Genomic DNA, 26,208 nt, shown 5'->3' with positions numbered 1-26,208 from the left:
GGATCATCCGCCTTCAACCACTCCACAGAGAAAGGAAAGCAGCAGCCTGCATTTCGGGAAAACATCATCATTTTAAGCTGTTCTGTCCCTTCCCCACCTCTCCGAGTGATATGACATGTCCTTGTTGAAAATGCAGATAATGCTATTTGGCAGGAAGCCAATTTCTGGCTGCAAATTGCTTGGGGCTGGGGTCAGGGCAGGAGGCGGGGTCTGCGGAAGGTTTAAGGAGAGAAAGGGGCCAGGCAGATGGAGAAGCTGAGGCCTGGGGATAAAGCTGATTGGTGTGTTAGCAAAATCTGTCACTGGCTTTGGTGATTCGAAAGGCAGACACGTTCTCTCATCTCTGTTAATCCTCATCTGATACAGGATTTTCCTGCCATTAAATCTGGAGAAAGAAAAATAGGCACACTCAAACCTGCATAAGCAACTATTTCTCCTCTGCCCCGGCTCACCATCCTCCCTGCCCCCACTTTCCTTCTCTGTCGAATCATTTTTAGCATCTGTGGCTGCTTGACTTGGGAGATGGATGGGCTGGGGGAGCCGAAGGGCACCTTGGAGGAGGAGCGCTATCAGGCAGAGCCCCAGGATGGTAAGCAACATTTGGGGACTATTCACTAATGCTTCTCTGCAGAGGTTTCCTCTCTGTCCATTTCCTTGCTGGGTTGTCAGTGAGTCCGTGTGAGTTGCTGCTGACGAAGGGTTTCCAAACACATCCAAGCTGTCAGTTTGGGGGGAGCATCTGATTGGCTGTTGTCACTGGTTTTTCTTAACCCAGCACCAAGGTGATGGGGAGAAATGCGTGCAGAGAAGAAGGGGGAAAGGCAGGGCATTCAGGAGGAAGTGGAGGTATAGAGAGGGGCCTGAGTGACCTGGTTGTCAAGGGACCCCTCCTGGGCACCCGGTGACCTGTGCTCTCTCCCCTCAGGTAGGGATTCCACAGCTGGGTGGTTTTAAGCCACCAGGTGCGTGAAAAGCTGCGGGATGCTGTTCCTGCTGCTGCATGGTGAGTTCCAAGGCCCCCTCCTTCCGTCCCCTAGCAGACACCTGCCAGTGGGTGTGGGGGTTGGGAAGTCAGTAGAAGATGCTAGAACATGCGTGGAAACCACAGGGCTTCTACCCAAGAAGTGTGGGCTTCAGGTGGCTTCCATGAAAGCTGTACCTGGACACCAATACTTCTGATTAGGTTTCACTGAATGTGCGATCATGAGGGAGGGTACAGAGAGTTAAAGAAAACAGCAGGTCGGGGCGGCGGGGTGGTGTTTTTGTTTGTTTTAAAAACAAAACTCCCGAGCCAAATATATGAAATAAACTCTTGGTGGTTTTCTTATTCTAATTTCAGATATGAATTCATTGATGTAATTACCAAAAACTATAGTGGTTTTCTAATCACATTATTTTAAGCTCAAGAGATACGGGAACATATGTATATGTATAACTGATTCACTTTGTTATAAAGCAGAAACTAACACACCATTGTAAAGCAATTATACTCCAATAAAGATGTAAAAAAAAAATCCCTTAAAGAAATCATCTTCCTAAAGGAGGAAGACGACATGAAAAATATCATGTTGGAATTATGTAACTATGGACGTTTAGGAATTTTTTCCAAGTTTTTTGGTCCTATTGTTATATGGGTTTTCATATAACAAGAAGACTCATCCCCAATTTTTTTCCACACCTCTACAGCTCCAGGTGTTCCAACCCAACAGAGATAGCCCAAGGAAAAATCCCTTGTTAAGTTCTGCAGTAAGCAATTTACACAGACTCTGTTCTTCTGACCCTCAGGTGAATGTATAATTATTTGAGGTTATAACGACCCACATAATAGACCTCTCTATGCCATGCTGGCAGAGAAAATGTTACCAGATAAGTCTAAGAACGGTAGTAATAGAATTTTCTTATTCTTTAATTCCACCTTTTCAAAAAGTAGAACTTGCTGTATTCAAGGAATCAACAGGTACACACTGTACCTTCAGTACACTCTAGGGATATCATGAGAGAGATAATTGCATATCCTTTGTCCTTGAGAAACTTACATTCTTTAATGGCCGACTCAATAAGTAAATGAGAAAAAAAAAATTGGAACAAGGCTCAGGGAACAGTATGGATAAATAGGACATGACTTCCTAGCTGCAGGAGTCTCCAAAGGATAGAGGTTGACATTTATATAATTACAAACAGTCAGCTCCTTGCCATTTCTCCTACCTAGAAAGGATATGAAGTTTGATTGACTCATTGGGACAGAATGTTTGCTTCGAAGAGCCAACATTATTTTAATTCTGTACCCAAAGCTCTCCCGTTCCTCACAGAAAGCAGACAGTATTCATAGCCTGCATGCTGCCAAACAGGAACTGTCCCTGCTGCAGAGACCCGAAATACAGACAGGCTTCTTGTGACAAATTGGAGAGCTGAGCGGTGACATCATTTGCTAACAATAGATGCACTTAAAATTAATGACCATCTCCACATCCCCTGGCGCTTTCATTTAAAATGCACTCAGCAGCACAGACAATATTACTCTGACTACAAGTCACAAGGACTGCAGACAACGTGTTCCCGAGAAGCAGGCAGGGATAGGACTCTACCACCCCAGCTAGAGAAAAATGACTGAATCAGCCTGACAAAACAAGATCATGGTGGAATCAGAGGTGGCTCGTAGCAGGGTAAATCTAGGGCAAAACTGAAACAGAAATTCTCCACAGGAGAGTCTCCTGGAAATGCCTCTCCTCTCCCCCCTCCCCCATGGCAACCCCTTCAGGGTCTTCCTGCTGTCCACAATATCCCACTTCCTTGTCTTGCTTTACAGGGGTCTTCACCCTCGGCTTGCTCTAAACCATGAGTCTTTAATGAGGGCCAGGGTTTGGGGCTTATTTGCCTCCTGTCTCTAGAGTCTTACTGTAAGTTCTTTTTTTTTTTTACTGTCAGTTCTTAATAAGGGTTTGCTTGTTGAATGGGTGAAGCTGTCCAGATTAGAACCCTGACAATACCTGATAAAGGTCTTGCATTAAAAAATATATATATATATATATAAAACTCTTCAAATCCAATCATAAGACAACCCAATTTTTAAAAATTGGCAAACATTTTTGAATAGCTGTTTCATCAAGGAAGATATGCAAAATGCTAATAAGCATATGAAAAGATGCTCCACATCAGTAGTCATTGGAGGAATGCAAATCCAAATCCAAAGCACAATGAGATGCCACCTCACACCCACTAGGATGGCTAGTCAAAAAGACCATAGCAGTTGTTGGTGAGGATGTGAAGCGACTGGGACTCCCCAGCTGGTGGGAATGCAAAACGGCACGGCCCCCGTGGAGAACTGTTTAGCAGTTTCTTGGGTCGTTCAACATATATTTACCATATGAGCCAGCAGTCCCACTCCTAGATAAATGGGAAATGAAAACACATGTCCACAAAAAGACTTGCACCCAAGTCCTTAGTCACTATAGGTGACTTTAGTCACTTTAGTCAGCTTTAGTCACAATAGGTGAAAACTGGAAGCAATCCAAATGTCCATCAGCAGGTGACTGAATACGCAAATGGCGTACAGCCATACGACGGAACACTGCTCAGCAGTAATAAGGAATCAGCTGATCTTCGGAGCAACACTGATGAATCTCACAAACACAATGTTGACTGAAAAAACCATTTTATTTCATTTACATGAAGTTCTAGAACAGGCAAGACTATACTTCGGAAACTGTATCCTGGAGCAGAGGATGGGGAGGGGACTGCTGTCAAAGGGGCCTGAGAGGGCCTCCCTGGTGGCGCAGTGGTTGAGAGTCCGCCTGCCGATGCAGGGGACGCGGGTTCGTGCCCCGGTCCGGGAAGATCCCACATGCCGCGGAGCGGCTGGGCCCGTGAGCCATGGCCGCTGAGCCTGCGCGTCCGGAGCCTGTGCTGCGCAACGGGAGAGGCCACAACAGTGAGAGGCCCACGTACCGCAAAAAAAAAAAAAAAGGTGCCTGAGGAAACTTTCTGGGTAGTAGGAATATTCTAAATTGTGATTGGGGTGGGGGTTATGTGGGTGTATATGTTTGTTATACTTTCTGAACTACGTACACTTAAAATGGATATGTTTTATCGTAAGTAAATTATACCTGAATCAACTTGACTTTAAAGAAAAAAAGGAAGGTTGTAGGGAGAGAGCAGCTGCACCCCAAAGAGAACAAATCCCTCGTTATTGAGAGCCAGGCACTGTGGAGAGCTGGGCAGTATGTGGGTGAGTTTCATCAACGTCATTACATAGATAAGTCGCTCCTTCCTTTTGATTGCCAAGTAGTTTTCCCTTGCCTGGGTGTACTGGTTTGTTTATCCATGACTCTATCGTTGAGCACTTAAGTTGTTTCCAGTTTGGAGCAGTTGTATTTAGACCTGGAGGACTTTCTGGGGCCTAGTGTTCTCCTCCTCAGATGGGACAGCCCTCCACCTCGAGATCCACAGGGCCTGCGAGGCCGTCAGCAGACCACCCCTCTGAAGACCAACTGATTTCTCCACCCCCGCCACCATGATTCACATTGGCCAGCAACGCTGCGGTGTGAGTCCATGAGCCTTTCTTTTCTGTCACAGAAGATACCCGCATGATGCGAGAAGCAAGTTCTGGGATCACTGTGAGATGAGAGGCCATGGAATGGTCTCCCTCACTGCATTTCTGCTTCCCTTAGCCCATTTGGTTCTGAAAATCCAGCACTGGGGCTTGGTCTGAGGAGTAATTGGGATAGCATTTACCGAGGGTGGGAGGGGAATGACTTGTAGAGCCAAAGTGGCTGAAGAGATTTTGCTGAAATCAGAAAATGGACCACATTTTCCCTTGCTCTTTTGGCTTCGTGAGGCACAAGTTCTTTGAAAACAATGAGGATGAAGAAACACTTCAAACTCAGCCTGTGGTTGGAAACTCCATGAGTAACTCTTTTCCTAGCAAACCTCAAGGGGCAAAAGCATATACTGGAAACGCTGTGGACCTACGGAGAAATCCCTCAGCTGGTCTGCATTAAGACATCATTCCAAAAAATATATAATTAAAAAAAAGACATCATTGTGCGGGCATCCGAGCCCGGCCATCGCCGCCTGCCTCCCTGCAGCTCGGGGGCTGGCCAGTATACTGGACCAGAATACAAAGGCAGGGACCCATTTCTGGTATTTGCCCCAATTCAGGGACACCTTGTACCTTTTTTGTTGTTGTTTGAAGTAAAATTCACATAACAAAAGATTAACCATTAACCAGTTTAAAGCGTACAATTCGGTGGCATTTAGTATATTCACAATGTTGTGCATAGATCCCCTCTATCTCGTTCCAAGACATTTTCACATCCCAAAAGGAAACCCGGTACCTATTAAGCAGTCACTACTCTATTCTTTCCGTCAGCCCCAGGCAACCACTAATCCACTTTCTTTCTCCATGATTTGCCTATTCTGGATACATCATATAAGTGGAATCATATGTGGCCTTGTGTGTCTGGCTGCTTTCCCCTAGCATAATGTTTTTGAGGTTCAGCCACGTTGTAGCATGTGTCAGTACTTCATTCCTTTTTACGGCAGATTAATATTCCACCATGTAGCTAGACCATGTTTTGTTTATCCATTTACCTGTTGTTGAACATCTGTTGCTTCCATCTTTGGGCTATTGTGAATAGTGCCTTATGGACGCTTGCGTACAAGTATTTGTTAGAACACCCACTTTCACCTAGAAGTGGAATTGCTGGGGCATGCAATAACTACGTTACACCCTGTAGTGTTTGATACCACACAGACGAATCCCATCTTTGTAAAGTTGGTCCACCTAGACCCCTGTTTTTTCTGGGGGGATTGGATTTTCTTTTTTTATTTCTTTTATTTTTGGCTGTGTTGGGTCTTCATTGCTGCGCACAGGCTTTCTCTAGTTGCGGTGAGCGGGGGCTACTCTTTGTTTTGGGGCACAGGCTTCTCATTGCAGTGGCTTCTCTTGTTGTGGAGCACGGGCTCTAGGCACGCGGGCCTCAGTAGTTGTGGCACAGGGGCTCAGTAGCTGTGGCTCATGGGCTTTAGAGTTCAGGCTCAGTAGTTGTGGCTCATGGGCTTAGTTGCTCTGAATCATGTGGGATCTTCCGGGAGCAGGGCTTGAACCTGTGTCCCCTGCGTTGGCAGGCGGATTCTTAACCACTGCACCACCAGGGAAGCCCGACCCTTGGTTTCTGACTTGGGCTATATATTGGAATTCCCTGTGGAACTTTTTAGAGTACCGATGCCTGCTTCCACACCTGAAGATTCTGATGTAATCTGTCTGGTGAGTTGTGAGTTGGTTAAAAGCTCCTTAGGTGATTCTAATGTGCAGCCCAGGTAGAGAACCATTCTAGATTCTTCCTTTGTAGTTTACTTGTAGTAATAACTTCAGTATTCTGACACTTGGTATTTTGCTTTCCACTCTGGGGCAGATATTCACATGGTCCTTGAAGTACTGGTCCCTTGGTGAGATTTAATCTTGTGACAACAGTGGCTCATGGAATCTGCTGTTAGCTTGGCCCAATGCTTTCACAGCTGTTTCAAGTATTACAAGTCATTTGTTCCTCATAATTGTCCACCTATTACAGATGAGGAAACTGAGAAACAAAAGAAAAAAAAAACAAAAAAAAAAGCAGTATGAGAGAGCAGGGGGGAAAAGGCAGTGTCATCAGAGTTTACGAGAGATATGTGAGAGGCCGCACCCTCAGGAGGAGTGTTTCCAGACCAAATGCTCTGGAATGCCCCACATGTGAATCCTGGAGCTATGACAGAGGCAGGCTGAGCTGAGGCCCATCCTGCTGAATTTCTCATCTTCCCCTCCCTACCTCAGGCTGGGAATAAAAGCACTGAAGCCTTTTCAGATTTCCACATGGAGCCTTCCCAAAAATTCTGATGGGAGAAAATAAATTGCTAAGGAACTGCCAATGAGTTTGACTTCCTCTTCTCACAACCTGGGATCTTTATTTTAATTGGTAAATGTTTTTTTGGCCAAGGGATTCCCACGGAACTCAGCTCTGGACAGCCAAGGAGATTTGTCTTTGGAATGATCCCTTCTGATTCCAGGAGAGGCCGCTTTTCATTTGAATTTGGAAAAATTGGGGATGGCCTAAACAATTTTTGATTCCATTTTCTATATTTCCTGCCAATGAATGGCAAAGAGCTTCCTTTTGGTTGAGGGGGTGCTGCCTGGTCTCGAATTTGAGTCGTTTTCTCTTTCAAGGTGAGGAGTTCATGAGGTTCTCAGGGAAAGGGGGAGGGGCCAGAAGGAGGAGATGGTACCCAAGGGATTACGGGAACCTGTCTTACTTAGGACGTTGCTCAGGAATCTCACTGCAAAGCCATAGAACCCGCTCCAGGTCACTGAAGACGAGAAAGGGTTTATTCAGGGGTGCTAGGTGTTCCCAGGCTTCCTGGTTGGAGGTCCACTGCCTGGAGCAATGCCTAAATCAGGTAGTGGGGCAGTTCCAGCAAAGACCCCATGGCCACCACCACTGGCGGACACACCTGACCGTTCACAGGCATCCTGCTGGGTGCTGGGTGCCTGAAATTCCACCATGGGAGCCTGGAAGCCAGATGCCCTCTGCCACCATCCTGGCCAGAAAATGGTTTCTGCCTGACGCCTACTTCTGACAGGCAAAGCTAGGTCACATGCCTGGGCCCTAACTGCAAGGGAAGTTGAGAAAAGAGAGTTTCTGGCTTCTGTGTTGAGGAGGCAGGACTTACAATGTAGGAAATTCCCTAAATGTATGAACACTACTTAAAAGGAGCTGGGTAGCCGGAAAAGGCATCAAATGTCCACTACAAGCAGAGGTGGTTTGGTTGCAAGGAACAGAAATCCACTGGTCTGCCCAGATGTTTTGAGTGGGTTTCTGAAATGGAAGCAGGGAAATGTCACAGAAATAGCTATAGCAGGGCCTTATGGGAACTAAAGAGAGCTTTCCACTGTCCCTTATCTCCTTTTCTGTGATTCTCATGGCCAATCTACTCCTCTCTCTGCACACCAGTTTCCTTACCTTGCCTTTGGCTCCCACTCCCTGATGACTTTGACCTGTACATGGCTTTGGTACAAACCCCAGCCCCAATGCTATATAGCAGTTGGTGCTCACATGATCTCGCTGCCTGTTCCATGTTCACAGGGAAGGAATGAATCTGATTGGCTCTGCTTAGGTCAAAGGTTCACCTGGGCTTCTCTGGTGGCGCAGTGGTTGAGAGTCTGCCTGCCGATGCAGGGGACACGGGTTCGTGCCCCGGTCCGGGAAGATCCCACATGCCGCGGAGCGGCTGGGCCCGTGAGCTATGGCCGCTGGGCCTGCGCGTCCGGAGCCTGCGCTCCGCAACGGGAGAGGCCACAACAGTGAGAGGCCCGCGTACCGCAAAAAAACCCCAAAAATGTTCACCTGCAGTCCAAACAGCTGTGGCTTGGAGGAGGCTGCAGAGAAATATGGGGTTTTGAGTGGGGTATTTTTTCTTAGACGTGGTGCTTGGCAACAGCTGCTGTCCAACTGTGGAAAATGAGAGCCAGAAGGGCCCTCCAAGGTCAGGAAGTGCAGGCTCTTCAGTTCACAGTTAAAGAAACAGAAGCTCAGAAAGGCTAGGGTTGGGGGGTGGGGGATAGTACAGTACAGTGGAAAGACAGAAATCAAAGGTTGATGGTGTTTAACCACCCTGAACCTGAGTTTCCTCTTTTTGTGAGTAGAAGAGAAGAATACTTACATTGCAGGGTTGTCATTAAACGGAATAATATATAGAGCAAGCTTTGGCCCGAGCAAATACTTATTAAAAGTTGGTTGTTATAAGAGCAAAAGAAACCCATAAACTGTGGTTAATTTGAATAGCATTAGACATGCTTATATCACCTGGACAACATATGGTACCATACTTCCCAAACTCTGCCCTGTGTATATTTGCTGTCTTTGGGGGTGGAATACGTCTGCAGGCCATGTTCTGTTGAGCTCCCAGAGCCACTTCCAGCAGCTCTGTTCTGGGACTGCATGTACATGTAATCGTATAGTATGTACTCATGTGTCAGCTCTCTTTTGCTCACTGTAATGTTTCTGTTGTGTCAATAGTTTGTTCCTTTTTATTGCTGAGTGGTATTCTACTGTATGGCTATATTGTAATTTATTTCTCTGCTGTTGAGTAATTTCCTGTTTTGGTCTATTCTGAATAAGCCACAGTGAACTTTCTTGTACAGTCTTCATGTGGACATTTTTTTTTCATTTCTCTTGGGTAAATACCTAGGAATGGAATTGCTGAATCATAGTCATATGTTTAGCTTTAATAGATACTGTCAAAGTTTCCCAAAGTTACTGAACTATTTTCCACTCACATCAACAATGTAAGAGAATCCCGTTGTTCTATATCCTCACCAGTATGTAGGGTTGTCAGCCATTCTAGTGAGTGTGTAGGGAAATCTCACTGTAGTTTTAATTTGCACTTCCCAAATGGCTAATTATGTAAAGCACCTTCTCTTGTGCTTAATGGCTACTTAATATATTCTTTTGTAAAGTGTTCAGGTCTTCTACTCATTTTTATTTAGTTTGTCTTTTCATTATTCTTCATTTGTAGGAGTAGTTTTTATATTCTGTATACAAGTCATACACACATACAGGCACACACACAAATGGTATCTTTTTTAAAAAATAGCTTTATTGAGATATAATTGGCATATAACAAATTAAACATATTTAAAGTGTTCCCTCATGAAACCATCAGGACAATTGAGGTAATGAACATATCCCACATCCATCACCCCCAAAGTTCATGCCCCTTTATAATCCTTCCCTTCTGCCCCTCCCTGCCCCCCCCCATCCATCCCCAGGCAACCACTGATCTTTCTGTTACTATAGACTAATTTGCAGTTTCTAGAATTTTTTGTAAATGGAATCATACAGTATGTGCTCTTTTTTGTCTGGCTTCTTTCACTCAGCAGAATTATCTTGAGAGTCATCCATGTTATAAGTATCAATAATCCATTCCTTTTTATCACTGAGTAGTATTCCATTGTATGCATATATCATAATTTGTTTACCCATTCAACTTTTTTTAAAAAAATATATCTTAGAAGTCTTTCCATGTTATACAAATAGATCCATCTCCTTTTTATTTATTTATTTATACATTTATTTATTTATTTATTTTTGGCTGCGTTGGGTCTTCGTTGGTGTGCGCGGGCTTTCTCTAGTTGCAGCGAGCGGGGGCTACTCTTCGTTGCGGTGCGCGGGCTTCTCATTGCGGTGGCTTCTCTTGTTGTGGAGCACGGGCTCTAGGCGTTCGGGTTTCAGTAGTTGTGGCTCACGGGCTCTAGAGTGCAGGCTCAGTAGTTGTGGCTCACGGGCTTAGTTGCTCCACGGCATGTGGGATCTTCCCGGACCACGGATCGAACCTGTGTCTCCTGCATTGGCAGGCAGATTGTTAACCACTGTGCCACCAGGGAAGTCCCCCCATTGAACTCTTGATGGGTGTCGGTGTTATTTCCAGTTTTGGGTTATTATGAATAAAGCTGCTGTGAACATTCATGCCCAAGCCTTTTGTATGGACGTGTGCTTTTATTTCCCTACAAGTAGAATGGGTCAATCATAAGGCAGGTGTATGATTAACTTTTAAAGAAACTGCCACATTGTTTCCAACATGGTTGCACCATTTGACATTCCTACCAGCAGTGTAAGAGAGTTTCAGTTATTCTATATGCTCTCCAACACTTGGTGTGGTCAGTCTTTCTAATTTTAGTCATTCTAATAGGTGACTATTTTAATTTGCATTTCCCTAACAACTAATAATGTTGACCATCTTTTCATGTGTTTATTTGTCTCCTGTATATCTTTTTTGGTAAAGTGTTTCTTCTAATATTTTGCCCATTTATTAATTGGGTGATTTATTTATTTATAGTTTATTATTTAATAATATTATCAAATAAGTTTATTTATAAAATTATATTTATTTGAATATTATTATTTAATAAATTATTTATAATTTGTTGCCTGTTTTCTTATTATTGAGTTTTGAGAGTTCTTTATACATTTTGAATACAAGTCATTTATGAGATATATACAGAGAAAATATACAGATATTTTCTCACAGTCTGTGGCTTGTTTTTTCATTCTCTCAAGTGTCTTTCAAAGATGAGAACTTTTAAATTTTGATGAATCTAATTTATTACTTTTTTCCTTTATGGTAATGCTTTTTTTTTTCCCTAAGAAATCTTTGCCTACTGCTAGGTCACAAAGATATTCTCCTGTGTTATCTTCAAGAAGCTTTATAGTTTTAGCTTTTACATTTAGGTCTTTGGTCCATCTAAAATGAGTTTTTGTGTATGCTGTGAGGTAGGGGTTGAGATTCTTTTTTATTTTCTAGGGATTGCAATATGCATCTTTAATTTATCATGGTCTACTTTTTTTCCCCCATGGAAAAACCCTCTTGTGTATTTGATTAAACAAAAATAAAATAAGCTACATAGGAACAATTTTAAAGTCCAAAGAGACACCAACTTTGTTTGAAGGCTGCAGTAGCTGATGCAGCATCTCCTTGCTACCTTTCCCAGCCTTCTCTGTGGACTACAGCCATACATTCAGAAGCTTGTTAGCTAACACAGGAGTTTTTGAACACTTTCCCATTGGTTCTTCACCTGCTCATTGTCTGTCATGCCTGAGGCCTGCAGTATATCATTTAAGATTTAAAAGTAAAAATCCGGGGTGGGGGGAACCCACCCCAAACAAAAACCCACCTTAAAGGTTTGGGGAAAAGCCTTTGCTTCCCCATTCTCCACTTAATTGACAAGATCCACACCACCGCTGCAATGCCCATTCTTAAAAGCATCAAGAGGCAGTCAGCACCCAGATGGGCTTGCGGCATGGTTTCTGTGGCCCACGCAGTTATGCTGGTGGTGCATATCCCTTACATCAAGTCTGTATCGTGGTCTACTTTGCATTAGTCTTATACAGTTTCATGTGTAACACGAGATCCTTATGAGTACAATTTAGTTTACCCTTCTTCTCATTCTTTATGCTATTGTCATATTTTTCATTTACATATGTTATAAATTCCACAACACATTGTTATTTTTGCTTTCAACAGTCACTTGTCTGTTAAGTAATTAAGGTCTTTTATATTTAGTGGCATATTTGCCATTTCCATTGCTCTTCATTCCTTCCTGTAGATCTGACTTTCATCTAGTGTCATTCTCCTTCAAGCTAAACAATGTCTTCATCTTTTGTTGTGCAGAAGATCTGATGGAGATGCATTTTCTCAGATTTTGTTAACCTGAAAGCATCTCTATTGTACTTCATTTCTGAAGATATTTCCATTGGATATAGAATTCTGGGTTGCCAGATTTTGCTTTTGTTTCAGCAGCTTATAAGACAATTCTATTGTCTTATGCCCTCCACTGTTTCTGATACGCAATCAGTCATCACTTTTTTTTTTTTTTTTTTGCGGTACGCGGGCCTCTCACTGTTGTGGCCTCTCCCGTTGCGGAGCACAGGCTCCGGACGCGCTGGCTCAGCGGCCATGGCTCGCGGGCCCAGCCGCTCCGCGGCATGTGGGATCTTCCCGGACCGGGGCACGAACCCGTGTCCCCTGCATCGGCAGGCGGACTCTCAACCACTGCGCCACCAGGGAAGCCCCAGTCATCACTTTTTAATTGACGTTTACTCTATGTAATGTGTCTTTTTTCTTTGGATGCCTTAAAGAATTTTCTTTCTACTTTAGTTTTCAGCAGTTTGACTGTGATGTGCCTAGATAATACGTGTGTGCGCGCGCATGTGTGATATTAGTTGGGGTTTGCTGAGCTTTGTGTTTTTAATCAAATTTTGGAAATTGTCTTCAATTATTTTTTTGCCATATTCTCTTTTCTCCTCTGGGGCTCCAAATACATGCATGTTAGTCTAATTGGTTGATATTGTCCCATAGGTTATTGAAGCTCTGATCATATTTTTTCCAATCTTTTTTCTCCCTGAGCTTCATTTTGGGTAATTTCTATTGACTTCTTTCAAATTCGTGAATATTTATTCCGTTGTGTCTAGTCTGCTGTTTTTCTTATTCAATGATTTTTAAAAAAAATTTCAGATATGGTATTATTTCAGTACTAAGATTTCTACTTGGTTCATATTCACAGTTTCCATACCTTCTTTTTTAATTGACCCATACTTCTAAAATTCACATTCCCCATGTCCTCATGCATTATATCCATCTTTTCCTATAAATTCCTAAACATAATTATAATAAATCCTTGTTTTGTAATTCTAACATCTGGGCTGTCACTGTGTCTACTCCTGTTAACTATTTGTTTTCCTCTTGAGCAATGTCGTGTTTTGCTTCTTCTTCACATATCTACTATTATTTGATTGTATAGCAGATATTGTGGCTATAGAAACTCTAGATCCTCTCATCTTCCTTTGAAGAGTGTTGAATTTCCTTCTGGCCTTCAGCTAAACTACTGGCAGATCCCCTTGATACAGGGGAAGCTTGGTTTCAGTCTTTGTTAGGGAAGGCCTAGTTCCGTTTTACCCTTTGCCCTGGGAAATGGTCTTTATTCCTGAGGTGTGGCCCTCTGGGGTTTCAGTGGAAAGGTCAAGGTATTTTATAAGAGCTTCTAACTAGGTGGACTTCGAACTCTTAATCTGCTTTCCATTACTGGGAAATTGCTGAAATCTCTGTTTAGTTCTTTTGGAGTTCTGTTCTTGGCTTCTTGGACTCACTCCATATACATGCACTTTAGGACTCAAACAAGGATCTAAGCAGAGCTTGTGTGCAAATTTTGTGGCTCCCTCTTTCCTATGGTTTCCCTCCTCAATTTCCAGCCACTGTTGCTGCTATACACTCTGACCTCTAATTTCTCAGCCCAGTAAGACTCTTGCTTTCTGCTTGAGCTCTACTGCCCATGTGCAGTGTGGACTTGAAAATGCCCTGAGAGGAAAAGCCAGTTAAATGTGCCTCTCACTTAGTTTGCTTCTTTTCATTTAAGGGTCGTATCTACTCTGGTGGCCTGTTTAGGTTTCTCTCCAGTGCCTTCAAGTGATTTTTTTTTAAAATTTAAGTACAGTTGATTTACAGTGTTGTGTTCAAATGATTTTTTAAAAATATCTTTCCAGAGTTGACACTAGCAATCAGCAGAAATGTTAGTCTGATCAAGCTACTCTGCCATTATTGCAAGCAGAACTCACCCAAATATGTTATTATTCTTTAATTTAATTAATTAATTAATTGGCGGCGCCTCATAGCATGGGGGATCTTAGTTCACCGACCAGGGATTGAACTCGCGCCCCATGCAGTGGAAGTACAGAGTCTTAATCACTGGACCGTCAGGGAAGTCCCTATGTTATTATTTTTTAAAATTTTGTTTTGGGGACTTTCCTGGTGGCGCAGTGGTTAAGAATCCGCCTGCCAATGCAGGGGTCACGGGTTCGAGCCCAGGTCCGGGAAGATCCCACGTGCTGCGGAGCAACTAAGCCGGTGTGCCATAACTACTGAGCCTCTGCTCTAGAGCCTGCGTGCCACAACTACTGAAGCCCGCGCGCCTAGAGCCCGTGCTCCGCAACGAGAAGCCACCGCAATGAGAAGCCCGTGCACAGCAACAAAGACCCAACACAGGCATAAATAAATAAATAAAAATTTTGCTTTGGTGCCCTGTTTTTCTGGCTCACTAGGCATATACTTAGTCTTCATATTGGGTAAACCAATACTGGAGTTTGGTTGTCTGTTCTGAGAATTTACTTGATTTAATTTAAATTTCACTGAATAGTCCAGTAAATTAGTTATTGTTCCTAATGGCTCTCAAAGTTTCAGAGGCTGAAAATAGGTCTCTAATAGTGACATCTTGAGTGTTTAAAGTTAAAAAAAAAACCCACTTTAATCTATTTTGTGAAATAGGCAATACATTCACATGGCTCAAAATGTACAAGGTAAAAAGATATACAATAAAAAGCTTCACCCCCACCCCTCTTGCATGTATTAAAAAAAAAAAAAAACTGGCAGCCGAAGAGCCCAAACTTTGATCTCTTGCGTTATGCAAGCAAATTGGTTGTATGCTGTCTGTCATAATCCCACGAATTCCTTAACAAAATTTTAAAAATAAATGACATCCCCCAGCAGGGATTGTTACAGAGGAAGGCGTCAATTCTATTTAATTCTGCAAATACTTACTGAGCCATACAGTGTGCCTGGAACAATATTAGCTATTGTGGAGCAGAAACATGAGTCATATGGTTGAGAGTGCACTTCCCTTAATTAGAAAGGAGAAGAGAGTAGAATGAAGGACTATTTGTAAGGAAATCTGATGCCTCTGCTTGACCCAGTTGGAAGAGTTAATAGAATAAGGTTCTGCCTCTGTCCAGCTGATGCCTGGAGTTAAGGTTACATTCTTGGCCCTGTCGCTCTAACAGGGTGTCTGTCTGTCCCGCCCAGCAGCTGCCCCGTTTACAGCCACGCCCAGCACAGGGTCCAAGAACCTTGCTGGAAGCTTGGTATCTAGTTCACAGTTCTTAGGGAGAGGGAAAAGCTAAGTCTCTGGAATATCAGAATTTTGAACTAGCTACAGTTTACAACTGAAGGGTTCCTCAAAGGGCTGAGTGTTCTCCAGCCAAGTCTGAAAGGGCTGAATCCCCTTCCTAGAAACTGAGAAAAACATGAGTGTCCATAACAGATGTACTGAAAAGACATTGGAAGCTGAGCAAACCTACAGAGGCAGCAGCGAGCACGTCTATTGATACACACTCCTTGTGTGGCCACACCTTCAGGTTCCCACCAGGGCTTGGATAGGCAAGGCAGCATAACGTGTACACAGTGGGAGGGACTGCACGGTAGCCAGGGTGTTTGCCGGAATTTGGGAGTACTGTCGAGGACAGGTAGAAATTATAAATAGCAGTGGTCAGGTTTTACATCTGGGTACCTTTGCTCCTCTGCAGGAATTTCAGATGGAGCACATTCCACCTGCCAGCTGCTCCTGGCCAGAAAATAAAACTTGTACCTCTTCCATCCTGCCTTTTCCAATGGAACTGAAGATGGGGCTTGGGACTTCTGGCTACCATACAGAAGCAGGCCATGCCATTCTGCTTTCCTGCAGGTGGCAAGCCACCTGGAGGGCTTTGGAAGGCTTTATCTGATCCTCCATTCAAATGCTGAGAACAAAATTAATTTATAAGCACCAGTCCTTCCCCTGAGGATGGAAAAAAGGCTCTAGAGAGTGAAGACTGGTGAATGGAATTAACCACACAGTGTCCACAAGTAATTTCTGAGATGTGTAAGAAGGTCATCGATAGTTTATTTAGTATGCTGTCCTTATGGCTTAATTATAGTGACTGTTAAAGAAAAAAAAAGATTGATAGGCTTTACTTTCATTCCCAACCTGTTTCCTAATTCTCCCTTCTTAATGAGGCTTAATTTGCTCAGTGGGGGTTTTCAAAAATTGAATTATTATTTTTTTAAAAAATTTATTTAATTAATTTATTTTTGGCTGTGCTGGGCCTTCGTTGCTGCGCGCGGGCTTTCTCTAGTTGTGATGAGCCGGGGCTACTCTTTGTTGCGATGCGCAGGCTTCTCATTGCGGTGGCTTCTCTTGTTGCAGACCACGGGGTCTAGGGTGCGCAGGCTTCAGCAGTTGTGGCACACAGGCTCAGTAGTTGTGGCGCACAGGCTTAGTTGCTGCACAGCATGTGGGATCTTCCCGGACCAGGGCTCGTACCCGTGTCTCTTGCATTGGCAGGTGGATTCTTAACCACTGCACCACCAGGGAAGCCCTCAAAAATTGAATTCTTACGGTGGGAGGGAATAGAGCAGCACCAATAGAAATATAATGCAAGCCACACATGTTTAAATTCTCTAAGCAGCCCAATAAAAAAGGTGAAAAGAAACTATCGACGTTGATTTTAATATTTTCGCTAACCCAATATATCTAAAATATCGTTTCAACATGTAAGCAATATAAAAATTATTGATGAGATAGTTTACCTTTTTTTGGTACTAAGTCCTTGGGATCTGGTGTGTATTTTACACTGCGAGCACACCTCAGTTCAGGCTACTCACATTTCAAATGCTCAACAGTCCCATGTGCATGGGGGCTAGGTACTAGGCAGCACAAGGCTAGAGCGTAGGCCACAGTGATGCCCTCCAGGTCCCTCTATGCATGCAGACAACAGGCCCTCTAGGTCGCGGTCTAGGAGAGCACAAGCCATGATACAGGTGGTGGGAAGCGGGATTTAGGATTGGGTCAGGTGCCTGGATTCCAGCTGAGTTTTGCTGATGAACAGAACTTGAGAGCAAAGGCGAAGGGCGTGATGGGTGGGGAAACCTGAGTAAGGTCTGGGAGGCGGAACGAGGCCCTTTGGAGGACAGGGCTCTGCGGGACGTTTGAGAACTTGGTGGATGGCCGCATCCTGCCACGCTTACGGGTAGGATTGGACCTGGGGCGATCCTGTGGCTGACAGTTGTTCCTTTTTTGTCTTTTCTCCTCCCTCCCCTCTCCCCCGTCCCCGCCCCCGCCAGCGGTGGTCCTCGGCCTGCCCAGCGCCCGGGCCGCCGAGGACGCCTGCGCGAGCGCCTGCCCGGCCGCCTGCGTCTGCAGCAGCGTGGAGCGCGGCTGCTCGGTGCGCTGCGACCGCGCGGGCCTCTTGCGGGTGCCGGCCGAGTTCCCGTGCGAGGCGGCCTCCATCGACCTGGACCGCAATGGCCTGCGCTTCCTGGGCGAGCGGGCCTTTGGCACGCTGCCGTCGCTGCGCCGCCTGTCGCTGCGCCACAACAACCTGTCCTTCATCACGCCTGGCGCCTTCAAGGGCCTGCCGCGTCTGGCCGAGCTGCGCCTGGCGCACAACGGCGATCTGCGCTACCTGCATGCGCGCACCTTCGCCGCACTCGGCCGCCTGCGGCGCCTTGACCTGGCCGCCTGCCGCCTCTTCAGCGTGCCCGAGCGCCTCCTGGCCGAGCTGCCCGCCCTGCGCGAGCTCGCCGCCTTCGACAACCTGTTCCGCCGCGTGCCCGGCGCTCTGCGCGGCCTAGCCAACTTGACGCATGCGTACCTGGAGCGCAGCCGCATCGAGGCCGTGGCCTCCAGCTCGCTGCTGGGTCTGCGCCGCCTGCGGTCGCTCAGCCTGCAGGCCAACCGCGTCCGCGCCGTGCACGGCGGCGCCTTCCGCGACTGCAGCGCCCTGGAGCATCTGCTGCTCAACGACAACCTGCTGGCCGCGCTGCCGGCCGACGCCTTCCTCGGCCTCCGCCGCCTGCGCACGCTCAACCTGGGCGGCAACGCGCTGGGCCGCGTGGCGCACGCCTGGTTCGCCGAGCTGGCTGAGCTCGAGCTGCTCTACTTGGACCGCAACCGCATCGCCTTCGTGGAAGAGGGCGCCTTCCAGAACCTCTCGGGCCTCCTGGCCCTGCATCTCAACGGCAACCATCTCACCGTGCTCGCCTGGGCAGCCTTCCAGCCCGGCTTCTTCCTGGGCCGCCTCTTCCTCTTCCGCAACCCATGGCGCTGCGACTGTCGCCTGGAGTGGCTGCGGGACTGGATGGAGAGCTTTGGGCGCGCCGCCGACGTGCCGTGCGCCTCCCCGGGCTCCGTGGCCGGCCTGGACCTCCGCCAGGTGGCCTTTGGGCGTTCCGCCGACGGCCTCTGTGTGGACCCTGAGGAGCTGAACTTCACCGCGTCCAGTCCAGGTCCGTCTCCAGAGCCAGCAGCCACCACAGTGAGCAGGTTCAGCAGCCTCCTCTCCAAGCTGCTGGCCCCGAGGGCCCCGATGGCGGAGGCGGCCAATACCACTGAGGGGCCGGTCAACGCCTCGCTGTCTGACAGCCTTCTCTCCCGGGGGGTGGGCAGCTCGGGCCACAAGACACCGTTTCTCCTGGGCTCTGGTCTTCTGCTCAGCATGGCCCAGCACGTGGTGTTTGTCCTCCAGATGGACTGACTGTGCCACCCTGGGGTGGCCCAGATTGCCTTGCCAGGCAAGGGAGTTTAGTTAACTGGGCTTGATGGTGGTTGGTGTGGGGAGAGGGGAACAGGATGGGGGCGGGGGTGAAAATTACAGCGGAGGGTGGAAGGAACAGTTTGCCTCCAGAGATGGCCCTGGGAAGAGGAGGACCCTGGGAAATGCCATGTGTGGGAGGGGGGAGATTATGGATTTCTGCTCCTGTCACATGGGCATAATTGGAAAAGAAGCAAGAAGGAACATGTGCCTTCTGGTGAGAAGACTAGGAATTGGAAGTTTCTAGGGCTACAGGGCTCCACTCCCATCCCTTCCCCCCATCTTCCAGGAAACTGGGCCTGCATGCCTGAATTAGAGTTAATCCATTGGCTAAGTACTAAAAACCGTGCCAATTCTCCTGGTGGGGCAACCATTAAGCCCAATCCCTGGAGCTTCCCTGGTGGTGCAGTGGTTATGAATCTGCCTGCCAATGCAGGGGACATGGGTTCGAGCCCTGGTCCAGGAAGATCCCACATGCTGTGGAGCAACTAAGCCTGTGTGCCACAACTACTGAGCCTGTGCTCTAGAGCCCGTGAGCCACAACTGCTGAGCCCGCGTGCCACAACTACTGAAGCCCGTGTGCCTAGAGCCCGTGCTCGGCAACCAGAGAAGCCACCCACCGCAATGAGAAGCCCACGCACCGCAACTAAGAGTAGCCCCCGCTCGCTGCAACTAGAGAAAGCCCGCATGCTGCAACAAAGACCCAATGCAGGCAAAAATAAATTAAAAAAAAGTCCAATCCCTTTGTTTTCTACTACAACCCTCCTCCCCCTCCCCCAGGAGCCTGGGGACACTAGGGTCCAGGAAGATGGGTAGGACAGGAGAGAAGGGTGATGGGAAAGGGACTTAGACCTAAGGTGGTGGCAGTGATTCGTGCGGTCTGAGATGTGTTAGGGGGTGTTTAAAACAAAGAATCATTTACTCCACAGTTGTTCCCAGGGGTGGCCTTAGCCGCAAAGGAACTTTAGGGCAGGGTAGGGAAAAAAAGAGGAGGGGGCATTGTCTGTGGATAAATACATTTCTAAAAATACTACGGTTAAAAACAAAAAAAGATTAAAAAGGTTTCTCTTCTGCAGGACTTTTCAAGAGTCTTTCATATGCAGACATGCATTGTGACTCTCCCGAGGAGGCCACAAAATCCTCTTTCCTGTTTTGTGGGAAGAGTGTCCAAAAGACACAGAGATGCTGTTAGTGGGGCGGGGAGTCTCCAGCTTGGATGATCCCATTAGGTGTGGGAATTATTATGGGCCACACACTTTGGGGCTGACTAACGGGCCAAGAGGAAAGGAGGCAGCCAGTAGCTGGGAAGGGGGGCTGAGCGATTTCTCAGGATGGGAGGTGGCCAACTGTAAGCCCCCAAGCCTGAATGCCAGAGTAGAGGCTGTGTGTCTGCTACATAACATGCTCAAGCCGACCTCCACACACATGTAACAATGACTGCCTTTGTCAACATCCTGGCAATTCCTAATCTTAATGTCCTCTCTCTGTATTTGAAGGGGTGTGTTTTCAAAGACCACATGGATTCAGGGTGTGCTGAGCTGTCAGTTCTTCAAGGCCATAGTGCTTCTTCTGTGTCTCTAGGTAATACAAACTATTAGAAATGTTGCAGAAAGCACCACTGAGTGCAGGAGTGTTCAAATGGATTGTGACCATTAGTGGTCATCAACTCAATTTAATGGGTCACAACCAGCATTTTAAAAAACAGGATAGACTCTGATGCCCAGATCCAAGAGGTAGATTGCTGTGTATAGAAGGAAGTTAATCTCCTGTCTTCTGCAGCACACAAGCTGCTATTTTTATCTTCAACATAACACACTCTGGTATCAGTATTGGGAAAATATTTGGCTGATGTAGATATGATCTGAGTGGTAATATCCTTTATTTGGTGTTGCCCAGAGCAGAGCATATCACAATAATAAGTAAGGTGGGGACTTCCCTGGTGGCGCAGTGGTTAAGAATCTGCCTGCCAATGCAGGGGACACGGGTTCAATCCCTGGTCCAGGAAGATCCCACATGCCGTGGAGCAACTAAGCCCGTGAGCCACAACTACTGAAGCCCGCGCGCCTGGAGCCTGTGCTCTGCAACAAGAGAAGCCACCGCGATGAGAAGCCCACGCTCCGCAATGAAGAGTAGCCCCTGCTCACCGCAACTAGAGGAAGCCTGTGCGCAGCAATGAAGACCCAACGCAGCCAAAAAAAATCAAGTAAGTAATGTGCATGTTACCACATTTTGTTCAAATTTCACAACTGTGTATAGCAAGCCTGCAGCAAACAAACTTCTCAAATATTAGCAACAGTTTAGAGAAGGATTAAGGAAGAACAGGAGTCTCTGAGCAGAAGGAAAGGAACAGAAAGAGCAGAGAAGAAATGTTTGGCATCAGCCAATATCTTCTAAACCGGTAATTAGTTGTCTGAGATTGGGAGGTGGGGCGGGAGCTCAGGCAGGGGATGGGAAATATATCAAGAAGCACTTTAGCCGTAAAAAAAATCTTAACTCCTGAGTCATGGAAATATTAAAGGAATTTACCAATCAAAAAAAAAAAAACAGGATAGAAAAGTCACAGAGCATCACATGTAATATTGTACGTATTGTTTTGTGGAACTTTTAATCTGTATGCGTTTGTTCAGATTATATGTGTGTGTGTGTGTGTCTGGATTGCTGCATATTTATACTTTATTGTGGCTTATCGTTAAAAAAGTTTGAAAGTCACTAATCTGGAACATGCATGGTTCTTTTTTTTTTTTTGCGGTACGCGGGCCTCTTACTGCTGTGGCCTCTCCCTCTGCGGAGCACAGGCTCCGGACGCGCAGGCTCAGCGGCCATGGCTCACGGGCCCAGCCGCTCCGTGGCATGTGGGATCTTCCCGGACCGGGGCACGAACCCACGTCCCCTGCATCGGCAGGCGGACTCTCAACCACTGCGCCACCAGGGAAGCCCCTGAGCACCTTTTCATATGTACTATATTTGCTTTCTCTCTCTCTCCATATTGTTATCATTTCTCACGAACAGTTTGAGTTAGTTGTAAACATCATGACCCTTTACCCCTACATACCTAAGTGTGTATTTCCTAAGAGCAAGGACTTTCTCTTATCCATGATGCCATTATTACAATCAGGATCTTTATCATCAGTAGAATACTATTATTTAAAATATACTCTATACTGAAATTTCAACAGTTGTCAAAATGATTTTTTAGGCAGTCCTTGTTTTTCCTATGGGTGGAAAATGAGGTTCCTAGTTCGTGGCTTGTACTCATTTGATCGCAGTAATCAAAATTCTTAATTCGTTGGTTGATTTTAATGTTTCAAAATGAATTCGTTCTCTGAATGTCTTACTTTTCAAATGTGAGAACAAGATGAGGTCAGAAATGTTGTTTGCTCAAACTGTACGTTGTGGCCATGGTAACTGAGTGAGGCTCGTGAGAACCCTGGAGGCGAGATCTCTGCATTGGGTAACCATGAGAGTCCACAGCAGACCTGCAGCCTGTGTTACTGAGGAACAAGGTGCCACCTTGGGAGGAATGTCCTTCCTTTCATTTGGAGTGGGTTCCTGAGAGTCAGCTGCAAAATGCTGCTCCAGGTCTGCCTGGGTAGTTAGATGGTGAGCTTTTTACCGAACATTTGTTTGGCTTAAAGTTTCTGAACAAGTATCAACGCTGAAGTAGCCTCCGGGGAGACAGATTTTTATAGAGCTACCCAGCCCAGTAGAATTCTGGGAACGTGAGAGTTACTTTCCAAACAGATCCGGAGTTGCCTGGAATGAGTTCCCAGTCAATTGTGGCCATTATGAGCTCTCATGAGAGAAAGGGGAGTGGAGAGTTCCCAGTTTTGAGTTCACTAAGTTTCTCACCCCATCATTGGCTGTTTAGTACCTTGGGAAATGTTAAGGTACTATGAATTCTGCTAAGCAAATCTTTGTACCCGTCAGGATGGACCACATTATGCTGTGGTAACAAACAACCGCCGAACTTCAGTGGCTGACGGAGGGTTATTTCTTGCTCAGGCTACATGTCCAACATGGACTTATTAGGGGGGCCCTGTGCATTGTAGCCACTCAGGGACCAAGGCTGAAGAAGGATCTGCCATCTGAGGACATTGTTATCCAAACATGGGCTCTAGGGTTTGCTGCAACAGAGAAAGAAAGCTTGGGAGAATCATCACTCTTAAATGCTTCCACCCAGATGTGACCCATGTTGCTTCTCATGTTTTACTGGCCAAAAATGTCACACAGGGACTCCCCTGGTGGTCCAGTGGCTAGGACTCCATGTTCCCAATACAGGGGGCCCAGGTTCAATCCCTGGTCAGGGAACTAGATCCCACATGCTGCGACTAAGAGTTCGCATGCCGCAACTAAAGGTCCCGCATGCAACGAAGATCCTGCACACCTCAACTAAGACCCGGTGCAGCCAAATATATAAGTAAATATTTAAAAAAATGTCACATGGCCACACTTCACCAAGGCAGGGAAGTATGGTCTCCCCATGTGCCCAGGAGGAGGGGGAGAACTGGGAATATTGGGGAACACTGGCAATGTTCCAAAGCACTAGAGGCTCCAGGCGGGTCACCGGATAGAACAAAGCCTGGACTGCTCAGAACTGTAAGAAGACATAGAGGCTTGCGGGGGCAATCTGGTGAGCGAGCCACTAGCCCCAGCCTTTCTCTCCTCCCAGCACCCCAACTAGGCTTTGAAGACAGTATTTGCTTTAGCCAATAGGAATGCTGTGGCCTCACTGTATTGGTTCTTTCAGGAAAGGGGAGAGAAAATGTAGAGACAAAAGGTTCATATTTTCCCCTTTGTTTTCCATGCAAAGACTCAACTTGCAGTATTAAAATCCCCGGAAGCTTGATCTTTGGAAAATTCCCTCTCAGAAAGCTCCCTGGCTGTTTTGAAGAGGTCTCCCTGTGGTGGTTTCACAAGGATGGTCAACAGCCCTCCGGTCCACCCACCTTTGTCAGGCCACCACAGTGTTACATTCTGGAGGACACCGTCTGCTGGGCCCAGCTGTCCCGGGCTGTTGCTTCACTCTGCCATCTTTACCTCAATCTCAAGGGAGGGGACCCTACTCTCTTCTCTGATCCTCTGGCCCTAGGACAGCTTATGCCCTCCCGCTAAGTCCCTCACAGCACAGAAGATCGCAGCAGCTGAGAAGTGAAGGATACCTGATGTGACTGTGCCCTCAAGGGCCCCTGCGTCTTAACTCCCTCCCCGACCCGCACGCTGGAAATGCCCAGGCCTCCCTGTTTCTGAGACCAAACTCCCGGGGAGCTTTTTTCTTGTCTCCCAGGGTGGGGTCCATCAGAACTGAAGGGGCCAGTCAAGTCCGATCCTCAGCCTGTGTGCCTGCTTGCTGGCCGGTCCCTTCCTCCCCCCAGCTCCATGGGGTCAGAAAACTGCTGCTCAGAGCTCCGAATGAACAAATAGTTCTGGACACACCAGTTAGCCTCAAGTTGCACAAAGTAAAGTAACATTTCTCTCCAAAGAGCACCAGCATCTGGGAGACTGGGAGACACAGCTCAGAAAAAAATACAGCAATCTCCCTCCTTTTAAAGTGTTACATGTATGGGGACTTCCCTGGTGGTCCAGTGGGAAAGAATCCGCCTTCCAATGCAGGGGACGTGGGTTCAATCCCTGGTCGGGGAACTAAGATCCCACGTGCTGTGGGGCAACTAAGCCCGCGCATCACCAGTACTGAGCTCACGCGCCTCAACTAGGGAGAGAAAAACCCGCACTCCACAACTAGAGAGAAGACCGCACGCCGCAACGAAAGATCCCACGTGCCTCAATGAAGATCCCGCGTGCTGCAACTAAGACCCGACACAGCCAAATAAATATTTTTTTAAAAAAAGTGTTACATGTATGACCAAAGTTTCTTTAATCTTGTAAGATACTCCCTTTTTCTGTTATCAAACAGGACTCTTCACTTCCCCCTCTGAGACTGTGTTCAGGTTTCCCCCAAGAACGAGGAGTAGGTCCTGCCTTTCTGTTTGCACTGGGCCCCATGTCTTCACAGAGTAGAGGACTCTTTCCTAGAGGCCCACCCAAGTCTCCACCCCAGGGAGCAGAAACTGCTTGTGACAGTAAGTAAGTGTTCTGGGTTCCAGAGGTCTGAGAGTCTCATCTCCATCCTGTTCATTGTGTTGGCTGGGATGTGTCTCTGCACCTACTGGTTCTCCTGGGTGATGTATGTGGGGCTTTTGCGGCCAGTGTGGTCAAGAAAGGCCAAAGGGGACAGGAGTCAGGCCAGGGGAGGTGGTATTTTCATGTTTTAAACATCAGGAACAACTAGATCTCCGCTCCCTGCCCTCTACACACACATGCACTCACAGGGGCTGAGCTCATTGGAGGAGTCATGAGCAACCCCTCGTCTTAGAGCTCTTTGGCATCTGTCTATCTGTGGCCTGGGGTGCAAAGCTGGAGTGAAACATGGCCCCTGCATGGTGAGCCTGGCCAACTTCAGTTGCTGAATCAATGTTGCTTATATTCCTTCTATTTGTGTTCCAGGCACAGAAAATTCAGAAGCACTTAGACAGACATTTGCACATTTTAAGGGAGTTCCCTTGAAATGTGGCTGACTTTTGCTACTGTGCTCCTGAGAGGAGAAAGAGTTTTTGTTCACAGCCAGACTGAGTGAAACGCCAGCTTACAGGGAGGCCCGTGGAGGGCACACTGCTGTGGTTCCCAGTGGCCTAGCAGGAGTTCTGTCTGCCCTACCTGACCCATGGCTGAGGCCCACTTGTGGCTCACTCATGACCCATTAGTGGGTCATGGCATTGGTAGTGGCAACCAGCATTAAAAAATAATAGTGATAAAGTAGATGGGGAAACTTCAGCATGCATCACAGATAGTAAGAAAAGTATTATTTCATTAAACTTTGCTTCAGTTATATGTGTGTATGTGTATACTGGAACCCAGTATAAAAATGTATCTCTCATTGGGGGTCACAGTCGTAAATATTTGAAAGCCAGTATCATAGATCACTTTGATTCCTTAGTTGTTTTCAAAGAGCATGGGGTTGAAAGTAAAGTGCAGGACTCTGTTTTGTTGATTAATTTTCTCCCAGCCAATTTATTTTCTTGCATCACCACTAAAAAGTGGACTAGCCTTATTTATTCCCTGTTTAAAGACCTCGTTAGATCAAAAGAAGCAAGACTGAGCATTTGGAAGAGCACCTGGGCAATTAGGAGTTAGAATCGAGGTGCTCTTTGATGGACCTGAAGAGTCAGGGTGAAGTGGTACGTGCAAACCAGGTGGCTAATGGGTGTGGGGCTCCTGCAGTGAGGTT

The 26,208-nt window shown here is 46.6% G+C and overlaps 1 protein-coding gene across 1 annotated transcript; it reads left to right on the top strand.

The window, feature by feature from the left end:
• Nucleotides 1-522: 522 nt before the first annotated feature.
• NYX (nyctalopin) lies at nucleotides 523-18,869 on the top strand. The gene is made up of 4 exons (XM_060292055.1): nucleotides 523-589; nucleotides 15,382-15,440; nucleotides 16,040-16,087; nucleotides 17,457-18,869. Exons 1-4 carry the CDS (start codon nucleotides 523-525, stop codon nucleotides 18,867-18,869), a joined length of 1,587 nt encoding a protein of 528 aa, XP_060148038.1.
• The last annotated feature ends 7,339 nt before the right edge of the window (nucleotides 18,870-26,208 follow it).

This window comes from Globicephala melas, chromosome X, assembly GCF_963455315.2.
Source record: "Globicephala melas chromosome X, mGloMel1.2, whole genome shotgun sequence".
Classification (NCBI taxonomy): Eukaryota; Metazoa; Chordata; class Mammalia; order Artiodactyla; family Delphinidae; genus Globicephala; species Globicephala melas.
Note: the sequence above shows the minus strand (reverse complement) of the source record. Positions and strands in the feature narration are given on the sequence as shown.